The 13,579-nt window shown below is 53.1% G+C and overlaps 1 protein-coding gene across 1 annotated transcript in view; it reads right to left on the bottom strand.

The window, feature by feature from the left end:
* The window catches only part of LOC132833540 (integrin alpha-X-like), a 199,313-nt gene that overhangs the window by 19,081 nt on the left and 166,653 nt on the right, over positions 1-13,579 (bottom strand). The window contains exon 9 of the mRNA XM_060851901.1: positions 3,660-3,790. Within this exon, the coding sequence (XP_060707884.1) occupies positions 3,660-3,790 (131 nt within the window). The remainder of the gene's footprint in view (positions 1-3,659; positions 3,791-13,579) is intronic.

Raw genomic sequence — 13,579 nt, 5'->3', positions numbered from 1 at the left:
CCGGTGTGTGTGTCTGTGTCCCTGTGTGTATGGGTCTCTTTTTCTGTGTGTGTGTGTGTGTGTGTGTGTCTCTGCCCCTGTGTGTGGCTCTTTCTCTCTCTCTCTATCTCACTCCCTCTCTGAGTGTGGGTGTATCTCTGTGCCTGTTTGTCTCTCTCACTCTCTCTCTCTGAGTGTGTGTTTGTCTGTCTATCCCTATGGGTCTCTCTCTCTCTTTCTCTCTCTCTGGGTGGGTGTGTGTCTCTGTCCCCTGTGTGTGGCTCTCTCTCTCTGTCTCTCTCTCTCTCACACACACTTCCTCTCTGAGTGTGGGTGTGTCATTCTGCCCCTGTGTATGGGTCTCTCTCCCTCACTCACTCTCTCTCTGAGTGTGGGTGTGTGTCTTTGTCCCTGTGTGTTGGTCTCTCTCTCTCTCTGAGTGTGGGTATATCTCTGTCCCTGTTTGTCTCTCTCACTCTCTCTCTCTCAGTGTGTGTTTGTCTGTCTATCCCTATGGGTCTCTCTCTCTTTCTCTCTCTCTGGGTGGGTGTGTGTCTCTGTACCTCTGTGTGGGTCTCTCTGTCTCTGTCTCTCTCTCTCTCTCTGTCAGTGTGTGTCTCTGTCGAGTGTGGGTGTGTGTCTCTGTCCCGGTGTGTGTGTCTCTGTCCCTGTGTGTTGGTCTCTCTCTCTCTCTCTCTCTCTGAGTGTGGGTGTGTCTCTCTGTCCCTGTGTGTGGCGCTCTCTCTCTGTCTCTCTCTCTCACTCACTTCCTCTCTGAGTGTGCGTGAATATTCTGACCCTGTGTGTGGCTCTCTCTCTCTCTTTCTCTCTCTCTGTGTGGGTGTGTGTCTCTGTCCCTATGTGTGGGTCTCTGTCCCTGTCTCTCTCACTCTCTCTCTCTGTGAGTGCGTGAGTGTGGGTCTCTCTCTCTCTCTCTGTCGGTGTGTGTCTCTGTCCCTGTGTATGGGTCTCTCTCTCTCTCTCTCTCACACTCTCTCCCTCTCTCTGAGTGTGGGTGTGTCGCTCTGACCCTGTGTGTGGGTCTCTCTCTCTCTCTCTCTGTGGGTGTGTGTCACTGTCCCTGTGTGTGGGCCTCTCTCTCTGTGGGTGTGGGTCTGTGTCTCTGTCCCTGTGTGTGGGCCTCTCTCTGTGGGTGTGGGTCTGTGTCTCTGTCCCTGTGTGTAGGTCTATATCTCTCTCTCACTCTCACTCTCTCTCTCTGGATCTGGGTGTGTGTCTCTGTCCCTGTGTGTGGCGCTCTCTCTCTGTCTCTCTCTCTCTCTCTGTGTCTTTGTGTGTCTCTGTCCCTGTGTGTGGGTCTCTCTCTCTCTCTCTCTGAGTGTGGGTGTGTGTCTCTGTCCCTGTGTGTGGGTCTCTCTCACTCTCTCTGAGTGTGGGTGTGTCTCTGTCCCTGTTTGTCTCTCTCACTCTCTCTGAGTGTGTGTTTGTCTGTCTGTCCCTGTGTATGGGTCTCTCTCTCTCTTTCTCTCTCTCTGTGTGGGTGTGTGTCTCTGTACCTCTGTGTGAGTCTCTCTGTCACTGTCTCTCTCTCTCTGTCAGTGTGTGTCTCTGTCGAGTGTGGGTGTGTGTCTCTGTCCCAGTGTGTGGGTCTCTGTCCCTGTTTGTCTCTCTCTCTCTCACACTTCCTCTCTGAGTGTGGGTGTGTATTCTGTCCCTGTGTGTGGGTCTCTCTCTCTCTCTCTCTGAGTGTGGGCGTGTGTCTCTGTCCCTGTGTGTGGGTCTCTCTCTTTCTCTCTCTCTGTGTGGGTGTGTGTCTCTGTACCTCTGTGTGGGTCTCTCTGTCACTGTCTCTCTCTCTCTCTGTCAGTGTGTGTTCTGTCAAGTGTGGGTGTGTGTCTCTGTCCCAGTGTGTGGGTCTCTCTCTCTCTCTCTCTCTCTCTGAGTGTGGGTGTGTGTCTCTGTCCCTGTGTGTGGGTCTCTCTCTCTCTCTGAGTGTGGGTATATCTCTGTCCCTGTTTGTCTCTCTCACTCTCTCTCTCTCAGTGTGTGTTTGTCTGTCTATCCCTATGGGTCTCTCTCTCTTTCTCTCTCTCTGGGTGGGTGTGTGTCTCTGTACCTCTGTGTGGGTCTCTCTGTCTCTGTCTCTCTCTCTCTCTCTGTCAGTGTGTGTCTCTGTCGAGTGTGGGTGTGTGTCTCTGTCCCGGTGTGTGTGTCTCTGTCCCTGTGTGTTGGTCTCTCTCTCTCTCTCTCTCTGAGTGTGGGTGTGTCTCTCTGTCCCTGTGTGTGGCGCTCTCTCTCTGTCTCTCTCTCTCACTCACTTCCTCTCTGAGTGTGCGTGAATATTCTGACCCTGTGTGTGGCTCTCTCTCTCTCTTTCTCTCTCTCTGTGTGGGTGTGTGTCTCTGTCCCTATGTGTGGGTCTCTGTCCCTGTCTCTCTCACTCTCTCTCTCTGTGAGTGCGTGAGTGTGGGTCTCTCTCTCTCTCTCTGTCGGTGTGTGTCTCTGTCCCTGTGTATGGGTCTCTCTCTCTCTCTCTCTCACACTCTCTCCCTCTCTCTGAGTGTGGGTGTGTCGCTCTGACCCTGTGTGTGGGTCTCTCTCTCTCTCTCTCTGTGGGTGTGTGTCACTGTCCCTGTGTGTGGGCCTCTCTCTCTGTGGGTGTGGGTCTGTGTCTCTGTCCCTGTGTGTGGGCCTCTCTCTGTGGGTGTGGGTCTGTGTCTCTGTCCCTGTGTGTGGGCCTCTCTCTGTGGGTGTGGGTCTGTGTCTCTGTCCCTGTGTGTAGGTCTATATCTCTCTCTCACTCTCACTCTCTCTCTCTGGATCTGGGTGTGTGTCTCTGTCCCTGTGTGTGGCGCTCTCTCTCTGTCTCTCTCTCTCTGTGTCTTTGTGTGTCTCTGTCCCTGTGTGTGGGTCTCTCTCTCTCTCTCTCTGAGTGTGGGTGTGTGTCTCTGTCCCTGTGTGTGGGTCTCTCTCACTCTCTCTGAGTGTGGGTGTGTCTCTGTCCCTGTTTGTCTCTCTCACTCTCTCTGAGTGTGTGTTTGTCTGTCTGTCCCTGTGTATGGGTCTCTCTCTCTCTTTCTCTCTCTCTGTGTGGGTGTGTGTCTCTGTACCTCTGTGTGAGTCTCTCTGTCACTGTCTCTCTCTCTCTGTCAGTGTGTGTCTCTGTCGAGTGTGGGTGTGTGTCTCTGTCCCAGTGTGTGGGTCTCTGTCCCTGTTTGTCTCTCTCTCTCTCTCTCTCTCACACTTCCTCTCTGAGTGTGGGTGTGTATTCTGTCCCTGTGTGTGGGTCTCTCTCTCTCTCTCTCTGAGTGTGGGCGTGTGTCTCTGTCCCTGTGTGTGGGTCTCTCTCTTTCTCTCTCTCTGTGTGGGTGTGTGTCTCTGTACCTCTGTGTGGGTCTCTCTGTCACTGTCTCTCTCTCTCTCTGTCAGTGTGTGTTCTGTCAAGTGTGGGTGTGTGTCTCTGTCCCAGTGTGTGGGTCTCTCTCTCTCTCTCTCTCTCTGAGTGTGGGTGTGTGTCTCTGTCCCTGTGTGTGGGTCTCTCTCTCTCTCTCTCTCTCTCTCTCTCTGAGTGTGGGCGTGTGTCTCTGTCCCTGTGTGTGGGTCTCTCTCTCTCTCTCTGTTGGTATGTGTCTCTGTCTGTGTCTCTGGGTTACTGCCCCCTCTCCCCGGGCCGGTGCAGAAGCAGTCTGTGTTACAATCCTCTCCGACCTGGTCCTTACCGGAACACGGTCACCGTGCCGAGAGAGCCAATCGCTAGGTCAGTCAGCTGGTCCCCACTGACATCCATCGCCCCAGCGACTGACTGACCAAAGTATCTCAGTGACTGGGACTGGCTCACCCCGTGCAGACACTGCAGGGGAAACACAACCACAAGTTAGGCCATGAGCCAGCCACCGGGACGGTGCAGGGGGAGGCTTCAGGATCGCTGGATAACTGGCGCTCTTTTGTGGTGAGGTGGGACATCGGCAAACAGGGTGATCTTCACGTGAACCAGACGGTACCAACATCTCGGGGAGTGGGGGCCAATTTACTTGGAGAGGGTTCGAACTAATGCCGTGTGCAGGGGGGAACTGATACTTGAGATTGAGTGTTAAGAGGACTGAGGTCAGCAATGAGGTTGAAGGGCACTGGAGTGTACCATCAGGCAGGAAGGGGGTTTGGAATGTGTCTACCTCAACGCCAGGAACATCCGGAATAAGGTGGGTGAACTTGCAGCATGGGTTGGTACCTGGGACTTTGATGTTGTGGCCATTTTGGAGACATGGATAGAGCAGGGACAGGAATGATTGTTGCAGGTTCCAGGATTTAGATGTTTCAGTAAGAACAGAGAAGATGGTAAAAGAGGGGGAAGTGTGGCATTGTTGGTCAAGGACAGTATTACAGTTGCAGTAAGGATGTTTTGGGGACTCGTCAACTGAGGTAGTATGGGCTGAGGTTAGAAACAGGAAAGGAGAGGTTACCCTGTTGGGAGTTTTCTATAGGCCTCCGAATAGTTCCAGAGATGTAGAGGAAAGGATAGCAAAGATGATTCTTGATAGGAGTGAGAGAGACAGGGTAGTTGTCATGGAGGACTTCAATTTTCCAAATATTGACTGGGAACACTATAGTACGAGTACTATAGATGGATCAGTTTTTGTCCAGTGTGTGCAGGAAGGCTTCCTGGCACAGTATGTAGACAGGTCAACAAGGGGTGAAGCCACATTAGAGTTGGTACTGGGTAATGAACCCGGCCAGGTGTTAGACTTGGAAGTAGGTGAGCACTTTGGTGATAGTGATCACAATTCTATTACGTTTGCTTTAGTGATAGGATAGGTGTATACCACTGGGTCAGAGTTACAACTGGGTTAAAGGTAATTACGATGCGATTAGACAAGATTTAGGAAGCATAGGATGGGGAAGGAAACTGCAGGGGATGGGCACATTAGAAATGTGGAGCTTATTCAAGGAAAAGCTCCCATGTGTCCTAGATAAGTATGTACCTGTCAGGCAGGGAGGAAGCTGGAGAGCGCGGGAGCTGTGGTTTACGAAGGAAGTGAAATCTCTGGTCAAGAGGAAGAAGGCTGCTTTTGTTAGGATGAGATGTGTAGGCTCAGTTTGGGCACTGGAGGGTTACAAGGGAGCCAGGAAAGACCTAAAGAGAGAGCTCAGAAGAGCCAGGAGGAGACATGAGAAGTTGTTGGAGGATAGGATCAGGGTAAACCCTAAGGCTTTCTATAGATATTTAAGGAATAAAAGAATGACAAGAGTAAGATTAGGGCCTAGGAGAAAGTGAAAAGGTGGCGGGTGGTGCCAGTGTAGCTGTGGAAGATGGACCGTTCCATATATCCGACAAAGAGGCAGGCATAGCTGGTGCCCATGCGGGTGCCCATGCGGGTGCCCATGTGGGTGCCCATGCGGGTGCCGATGGCTACTCCTTTGGTTTGGAAGAAGTGGGAGGAAGTTCCTGAAGAAGGGCTCGTGCCCGAAACGTTGATTCTCCTGCTCCTCGGATGCTGCCTGACCTGCTGCGCTTTTCCAGCAACACATTTTCAGCTCAGATTAGGGTCAATCAAGGATAGTCGTGGGAAGTTGTGTGTGGAGTCAGACGAAATAAGGGAAGTACTAAATGAATATTTTTCGACAGTATCCACTCTAGAAAATGACAATGTTGTCGAGGGGAATACTGAGATACAGGCTACCAGACTGGGTGGGATTGAGGTTCACAAGGAAGAGGTATTGGAAATCCTGCAGAGTGTGAAAATAGATAAGTCCCCTGGGCTGGATGGGATTTATCCCAGGATCCTCTGGGAAGCCAGGGAGGAGATTGCCGAGCCTTTGGCTTTGATCTTTAAATCGTCATTGTGTACAGGAATATTGCCTGAGGACGGGAGGATAGCAAATGTGTTCCCCTGTTCAAGAAGGGGAGTAGAGACAACCCAGGTAATTATAGACCAGTGAGCCTTACTTCAGTTGTTGGTAAAGTGTTGGAAAAGGTTATAAGAGATAGGATTTATAATCATCTAGAAAAGAATAATTTGATTAGGGATAGTCAGCACGGTTTTGTGAAGGGTCGGGCATACCTCACAAACCTTACTGAGTTCTTTGAGAAAGTGACCAAACAGGTAGATGAGAGTAAACTGGTTGATGTGGTGTATATGGATTTCAGCAAGGTGTTCGATAAGGTTCCCCGCAGGAGGCTATTGTACAAAATGCGGAGGAATGGGCTTGTGGGAGATATAGCAGTTTGGATCAGTAATTGGCTTGCTGAAAGAAGACAGAGGGTGGTGGTTGATGGGAAATGTTCATCCTGGAGTCCAGTTACCAGTGGTGTACCGCAAGGGTCGATGTTGGGTCCACTGCTGTTCGACATTTTTATAAACTACCTGGATGAGGGCGTAGAAGGGTGGATTAGTAAATTTGCAGACGACACCAAGGTCGGTGGAGTTGTGGATAGTGACGAAGGATGTTGTAGGTTACAGAGAGACATAGATAAGCTGCAGAGCTGGGCTGAGAGGTGGCAAATGGAGCTTAATGCGAACAAGTGTGAGGTGATTCACTTTGGTCGGAGTTACCGGAATGGAAAGTACTGGGCTAATGGGAAGATTCTTGGTAGTGTAGATGAGCAGAGAGAGCTCGGTGTCCAGGTACACAGATGCTTGGAAGTTACCACCCAGGTTAACAGGGCTGTGGAGAAGGCAGACAATGTCTTGCAATGTTTGTGAAGGTTTGTAGCTCAGGTTGAGGTTTAGGGTGTAGGTTTGCTCGCTGAGCTGTCGGGTTGATATCCAGATGTGTCATTCCCTGGCTCAGTAACATCATCAGTGGGGACCTCCAAGTCAGGCGAAGCTGTTCTCTCCTGCTTTCTATTTATAGATTTGTCCAGGATGGGGTTGCAGGGGTTTGTGGTGATGTCATTTCCTGTTTGTTAATGAGCGGTTGGGGGGTGGTATCTATAGGTGTGTGTGTTTATGGCGTTGGAGTGACAGGCTCCAGGAATTCTCTGGCCTGTCATTGCTTAGCCTGTCCCAGGGTAGATGTGTCGTCCCAGTCACCGGGCTGTTTAGGGTCACACTGACCGGGCTGTTTAGGGTCACAGTGACCGGGCTGTTTAGGCTCACACTGACCGGGCTATTTAGGGTCACACTGACCGGGCTGTTTAGGGTCACACTGACCGGGCTGTTTAGTGTCGCAGTGATCGGGCTGTTTAGGGTCACACTGACTGGGCTGTTTAGGGTCACAGTGACCGGGCTGTTTAGGGTCACAGGGACCGGGCTGTTTAGGGTCAGTTTGAGCGGGCATTTTAGGGTCACACTGACCGGGCTGTTTAGGGTCACACTGACCGGGCTATTTAGGTTCACACTGACCGGGCTTTTTAGGGTCACACTGACCGGGCTGTTTAGGGTCAGTTTGAGCGGGCATTTTAGGGTCACACTGACCGGGCTGTTTAGGGTCACACTGACCGGGCTATTTAGGTTCACACTGACCGGGCTTTTTAGGGTCACACTGACCGGGCTGTTTAGGGTCAGTTTGAGCGGGCATTTTAGGGTCACACTGACCGGGCTGTTTAGGGTCACAGTGACCGGGCTGTTTAGGGTCACACTGACCGGGCTTTTTAGGGTCACACTGACCGGGCTGTTTAGAGTCACACTGACCGGACTGTTTAGGGTCACACTGACCGGGCTGTTTAGGGTCACACTGACCGGGCTGTTGAGGGTCACAGTGACCGGGCTGTTTAGGGTCACAGTGACCAGGCTGTTTAGGGTCACAGTGACCGGGCTGCTTAGTGTCACAGTAACCGGGCTATTTAGGGTCACACTGACCGGGCTGTTTAGGATCACACTGACCGGGCAGTTTAGGTTCACACTGACCGGGCTGTTTAGGGTCACACTGACCGGGCTATTTAGGGTCACACTGACCGGGCTGTTTAGTGTCACAGTGACCGGGCTGTTTAGGGTCACACTGACCGGGCTGTTTAGGGTCACAGTGACCGTGCTGTTTAGGGTCACAGTGACCGGGCTGTTTAGGGTCTCTCTCACTGGGCTGTTTAGGGTCACACTGACCGGGCTGTTTACGGTCTCTCTGACCGGGCTGTTTAGGGTCACAGTGACCGGGCTATTTAGGGTCACACTGACCGGGCTGTTTAGGATCACACTGACCGGGCTGTTTAGGTTCACACTGACCGGGCTGTTTAGGGTCACACTGACCTGGCTGTTTAGGGTCACAGTGACCGGGCTGTTTAGGGTCACACTGACCGGGCTGTTTAGGGTCACAGTGACCGGGCTGTTTAGGGTCACACTGACCGGGCTGTTTAGGGTCACAGTAACTGGACTGTTTAGGGTCACACTAATCGGGCTGTTTAGGGTCACAGTGACCGGGCTGTTTAGGATCTCTCTGACCGGGCTGTTTAGGGTCACAGTGACCGGGCAGTTTATGGTCACACTGACCGGGCCTTTTAGGGTCACACTGACCGGGCTGTTTAGGGTCACACTGACAGAGCTGTTTAGGGTCACACTGACCGGGCTGTTTAGGGTCACACTGATCGGGCTGTTTAGGGTCACAGTGACCGGGCTGTTTAGGGTCACACTGACCGGACTGTTTAGGGTCACACTGACCGGGCTGTTTAGGGTCACAGTGACCGGGCTGTTTAGGGTCACACTGACCGGACTGTTTAGGGTCACACTGACCGGGCTGTTTAGGGTCACACTAACCGGGCTGTTTAGGGTTACACTGACTGGGCTGTTTATGGTCACAGTGACCGGGCTGTTTAGGGTCAGTTTGAGCGGGCTTTTTAGGATCACACTGACCTAGCTGTTTGGGGTCTGTTTGAGCGAGATTTTTAGGGTCACACTGACCGGGCTTTTTAGGGTCACACTGACCGGGCATTTTAGGGTCACAGTGGGCTGTTTAGGGTCACAGTGACTGGGCTGTTTAGGGTCACACTGACCGGGCTGTTTAGGGTCACACTGACCTGGCTGTTTAGGGTCTCACTGACTAGACAGTTTAGGGTCAGTTTGAGCGGGTTTTTTAGGGACACACTGACCGGGCTGTTTAGGGTCACACTGACCGGGCAATTTAGGGTCAGTTTGAGCGGGTTTTTTAGGGACACACTGACCGGGCTGTTTAGGGTCACACTGACCGGGCTGTTTAGGGTCACAGTAACTGGACTGTTTAGGGTCATACTGATCGGGCTGTTTAGGGTCACAGTGACCGGGCTGTGTAGGGTCACACTGACCGGACTGTTTAGGGTCACAGTGACCGGGCTGTTTAGGGTCACAGTGTCGAGACTGTTTAGGGTCACAGTGACCGGGCTGTTTAAGGTCACACTGACCGGGCTGTTTAGGGTCACAGTGACCGGGCTGTTTAGGGTCAGTTTGAGCGGGTTTTTTAGGGTCACACTGACCGGACTGTTTGGGGTCACAGTAACTGGACTGGTTAGGGTCACAGTGACCGGGCTGTTTAGGGTCACAGTGACCGGACAGTTTAGGGTCACACTGACCAGGCTGTTTAGGGTCACAGTGACCGGGCTGTTTAGGGTCACACTGACCGGGCTGTTTAGGGTCTCTCTGACCGGGCTGTTTAGTGTCACAGTGACCGGGCTGTTTAGGGTCACACTGACCGGGCTGTTTAGGGTCACACTGACCGGGCTGTTTAGGGACTCTCTGACCGGGCTGTTTCGTGTCACAGTGACCTAGCTGTTTGGGGTCTGTTTGAGCGAGCTTTTTAGGGTCACACTGACCGGGCTGTTTAGGGTCACACTGACCGGGCTGTTTAGGGTCAGTTTGAGCGGGTTTTTTAGGGACACACTGACCGGGCTGTTTAGGGTCACACTGACCGGGCTGTTTAGGGTCACACTGACCGGACTGTTTGGGGTCACAGTAACAGGACTGTTTAGGGTCACACTGGCCGGGCTGTTTAGGGTCACACTGACAGAGCTGTTTAGGATCACATTGACCGGGCTGTTTAGAATCACACTGACCGGACTGTTTCGGGTCACAGGGAACGGGCTGTTTAGGGTCAGTTTGAGCGGGCTTTTTAGGGTCACACTGACCGGGCTGTTTAGGGTCACAGTGACCGGGCTGTTTAGGGTCACAGTGACCGGGCTGTTTAGGGTCAGTTTGAGCGGGTTTTTTAGGGTCACACTGACCGGACTGTTTGGGGTCACAGTAACAGGACTGGTTAGGGTCACAGTGACCGGGCTGTTTAGGGTCACACTGACCGGGCTGTTTAGGGTCACACTGACCGGGCTGTTTAGGGTCTCTCTGACCGAGCTGTTTAGTGTCACAGTGACCGGGCTGTTTAGGGTCACACTGACCGGGCTGTTTAGGGACTCTCTGACCGGGCTGTTTCGTGTCACAGTGACCTAGCTGTTTGGGGTCTGTTTGAGCGAGCTTTTTAGGGTCACACTGACCGGGCTGTTTAGGGTCACACTGACCGGGCTGTTTAGGGTCAGTTTGAGCGGGTTTTTTAGGGACACACTGACCGGGCTGTTTAGGGTCACACTGACCGGGCTGTTTAGGGTCACAGTAACTGGACTGTTTAGGGTCACACTGATCGGGCTGTTTAGGGTCACAGTGACCGGGCTGTATGGTGTCGCAGTGATCGGGCTATTTAGGGTCACACTGACCGGGCTGTTTAAGGTCACACTGACCGGGCTGTTTAGGGTCACAGTGACCGAGCTGTTTAGGGTCAGTTTGAGCGGGCTTTTTAGGGTCACACTGACCGGGCTGTTTAGGGTCACTCTGACCGGGCTGTTTAGGGTCACACTGACCGGGCTGTTTAGGGTCACTCTGACCGGGCTGTTTAGGGTCACACTGACCGGGCTGTTTCAGGTCACACTGACGGAGCTGTTTAGGATCACATTGACCGGGCTGTTTAGAATCACACTGACCGGACTGTTTCGGGTCACAGGGACCGGGCTGTTTAGGGTCAGATTGAGCGGGCTTTTTAGGGTCACACTGACCGGGCTGTTTAGGGTCACAGTGACCGGGCTGTTTAGGGTCACAGTGACCGGGCTGTTTAGGGTCAGTTTAAGCGGGTTTTTTAGGGTCACACTGACCGGACTGTTTGGGGTCACAGTAACAGGACTGGTTAGGGTCACAGTGACCGGGCTGTTTAGGGTCACAGTGACCGGACAGTTTAGGGTCACAGGGACCGGGCTGTTTAGGGTCAGTTTGAGCGGTCTTTTTAGGGTCACAGTGACCGGGCTGTTTAGGGTCACAGTGACCGGGCTGTTTAGGGTCAGTTTGAGCGGGTTTTTTAGGGTCACACTGACCGGACTGTTTGGGGTCACAGTAACTGGACTGGTTAGGGTCACAGTGACCGGGCTGTTTAGGGTCACAGTGACCGGACAGTTTAGGGTCACACTGACAGGGCTGTTTAGGGTCACAGTGACCGGGCAGTTTAGGGTCACACTGACCGGGCTGTTTAGGGTCACTCTGACCGGGCTGTTTAGTGTCACAGTGACCGGGCTATTTAGGGTCACACTGACCGGGCTGTTTAGGGTCACACTGACCGGGCTGTTTAGGGTCAGTTTGAGCCGGCTTTTTAGGGACACACTGACCGGGCTGTTTAGGGTCACACTGACCGGGCTGTTTAGGGTCACAGTAACTGGACTGTTTAGGGTCACACTGATCGGGCTGTTTAGGGTCACAGTGACCGGGCTGTTTAGGGTCACAGTGTCGAGGCTGTTTAGGGTCACAGTGACCGGGCTGTTTAGTGTCGCAGTGATCGGGCTATTTAGGGTCACACTGACCGGGCTGTTTAAGGTCACACTGACCGGGCTGTTTAGGGTCACAGTGACCGGGCTGTTTAGGGTCAGTTTGAGCGGGCTTTTTAGGGTCACACTGACCGGGCTGTTTAGGGTCACTCTGTCCGGGCTGTTTAGGGTCACACTGACCGGGCTGGTTAGGGTCAGTTTGAGCTGGCTTTTTAGGGTCACAGTGACCGGGCTGTTTAGGGTCACAGTGACCGGGCTGTTTAGGGTCACAGTGACCGGACAGTTTAGGGTCACACTGACCAGGCTGTTTAGGGTCACAGTGACCAGGCTGTTTAGGGTCACACTGACCGGGCTGTTTAGGGTCACAGTGACCGGGCTGTTTAGGGTCACACTGACCGGGCTGTTTAGGGTCACAGTGACCGGGCTATTTAGGGACACACTGACCGGGCTGTTTAGGGTCACACTGACCGGGCTGTTTAGGGTCACAGTAACTGGACTGTTTAGGGTCACACTGATCGGGCTGTTTAGGGTCACACTGACCGGGCTGTTTAGGGTCACAGTGACCGGGCTATTTAGGGACACACTGACCGGGCTGTTTAGGGTCACACTGACCGGGCTGTTTAGGGTCACAGTAACTGGACTGTTTAGGGTCACACTGATCGGGCTGTTTAGGGTCACACTGACCGGGCTGTTTAGGGTCACAGTGACCGGGCTGTTTCGTGTCACAGTGACCGGGCTATTTAGGGTCACACTGACCGGGCTGTTTAGGGTCACACTGACCGGGCTGTTTAGGGTCACAGTGACCTGGCTATTTAGGGACACACTGACCGGGCTGTTTAGGGTCACACTGACCGGGCTGTTTAGGGTCACAGTAACTGGACTGTTTAGGGTCACACTGATCGGGCTGTTTAGGGTCACAGTGACCGGGCTGTTTAGGGTCACAGTGTCGAGGCTGTTTAGGGTCACAGTGACCGGGCTGTTTAGTGTCGCAGTGATCCGACTATTTAGGGTCACACTGACCGGGCTGTTTAAGGTCACACTGACCGGGCTGTTTAGGGTCACAGTGAATGGGCTGTTTAGGGTCAGTTTGAGCGGGCTTTTTAGGGTCACACTGACCGGGCTGTTTAGGGTCACTCTGATCGTGCTGTTTAGCGTCACACTGACCGGGCTGTTTAGGGTCTCTCTGACCGGGCTGTTTCGTGTCACAGTGACCGGGCTATTTAGGGTCACACTGACCGGGCTGTTTAGGGTCACACTGACCGGGCTGTTTAGGGTCACAGTGACCGGGCTATTTAGGGACACACTGACCGGGCTGTTTAGGGTCACACTGACCAGGCTGTTTAGGGTCACAGTAACTGGACTGTTTAGGGTCACACTGATCGGGCTGTTTAGGGTCACAGTGACCGGGCTGTTTAGGGTCACAGTGTCGAGGCTGTTAAGGGTCACAGTGACCGGGCTGTTTAGTGTCGCAGTGATCGGGCTATTTTGGGTCACACTGACCGGGCTGTTTATGGTCACACTGACCGGGCTGTTTAGGGTCACAGTGACCGGGCTGTTTAGGGTCAGTTTGAGCGGGCTGTTTAGGGTCAGTTTGAGCGGGCTGTTTAGGGTCACACTGACCGGGCTGTTTAGGGTCACACTGACCGGGCTGCTTAGCGTCACACTGACGGAGCTGTTTAGGATCACATTGACCGGGCTGTTTAGAATCACACTGACCGGACTGTTTAGGGTCACAGGGACCGGGCTGTTTAGGGTCAGTTTGAGCGGGCTTTTTAGGGTCACACTGACCGGGCTGTTTAGGGTCACTCTGACCGGGCTGTTTAGGCTCACACTGACCGGGCTGTTTAGGGTCACACTGACCGGGCTGCTTAGCGTCACACTGATGGAGCTGTTTAGGATCACATTGACCGGGCTGTTTAGAATCACACTGACCGGACTGTTTAG

This window comes from Hemiscyllium ocellatum, chromosome 37 (assembly GCF_020745735.1).
Source record: "Hemiscyllium ocellatum isolate sHemOce1 chromosome 37, sHemOce1.pat.X.cur, whole genome shotgun sequence".
NCBI lineage: Eukaryota > Metazoa > Chordata > Chondrichthyes > Orectolobiformes > Hemiscylliidae > Hemiscyllium > Hemiscyllium ocellatum.
The sequence above is the reverse complement of the archived record's forward strand: the minus strand, read 5'-3'. Positions and strand labels throughout refer to the sequence as shown.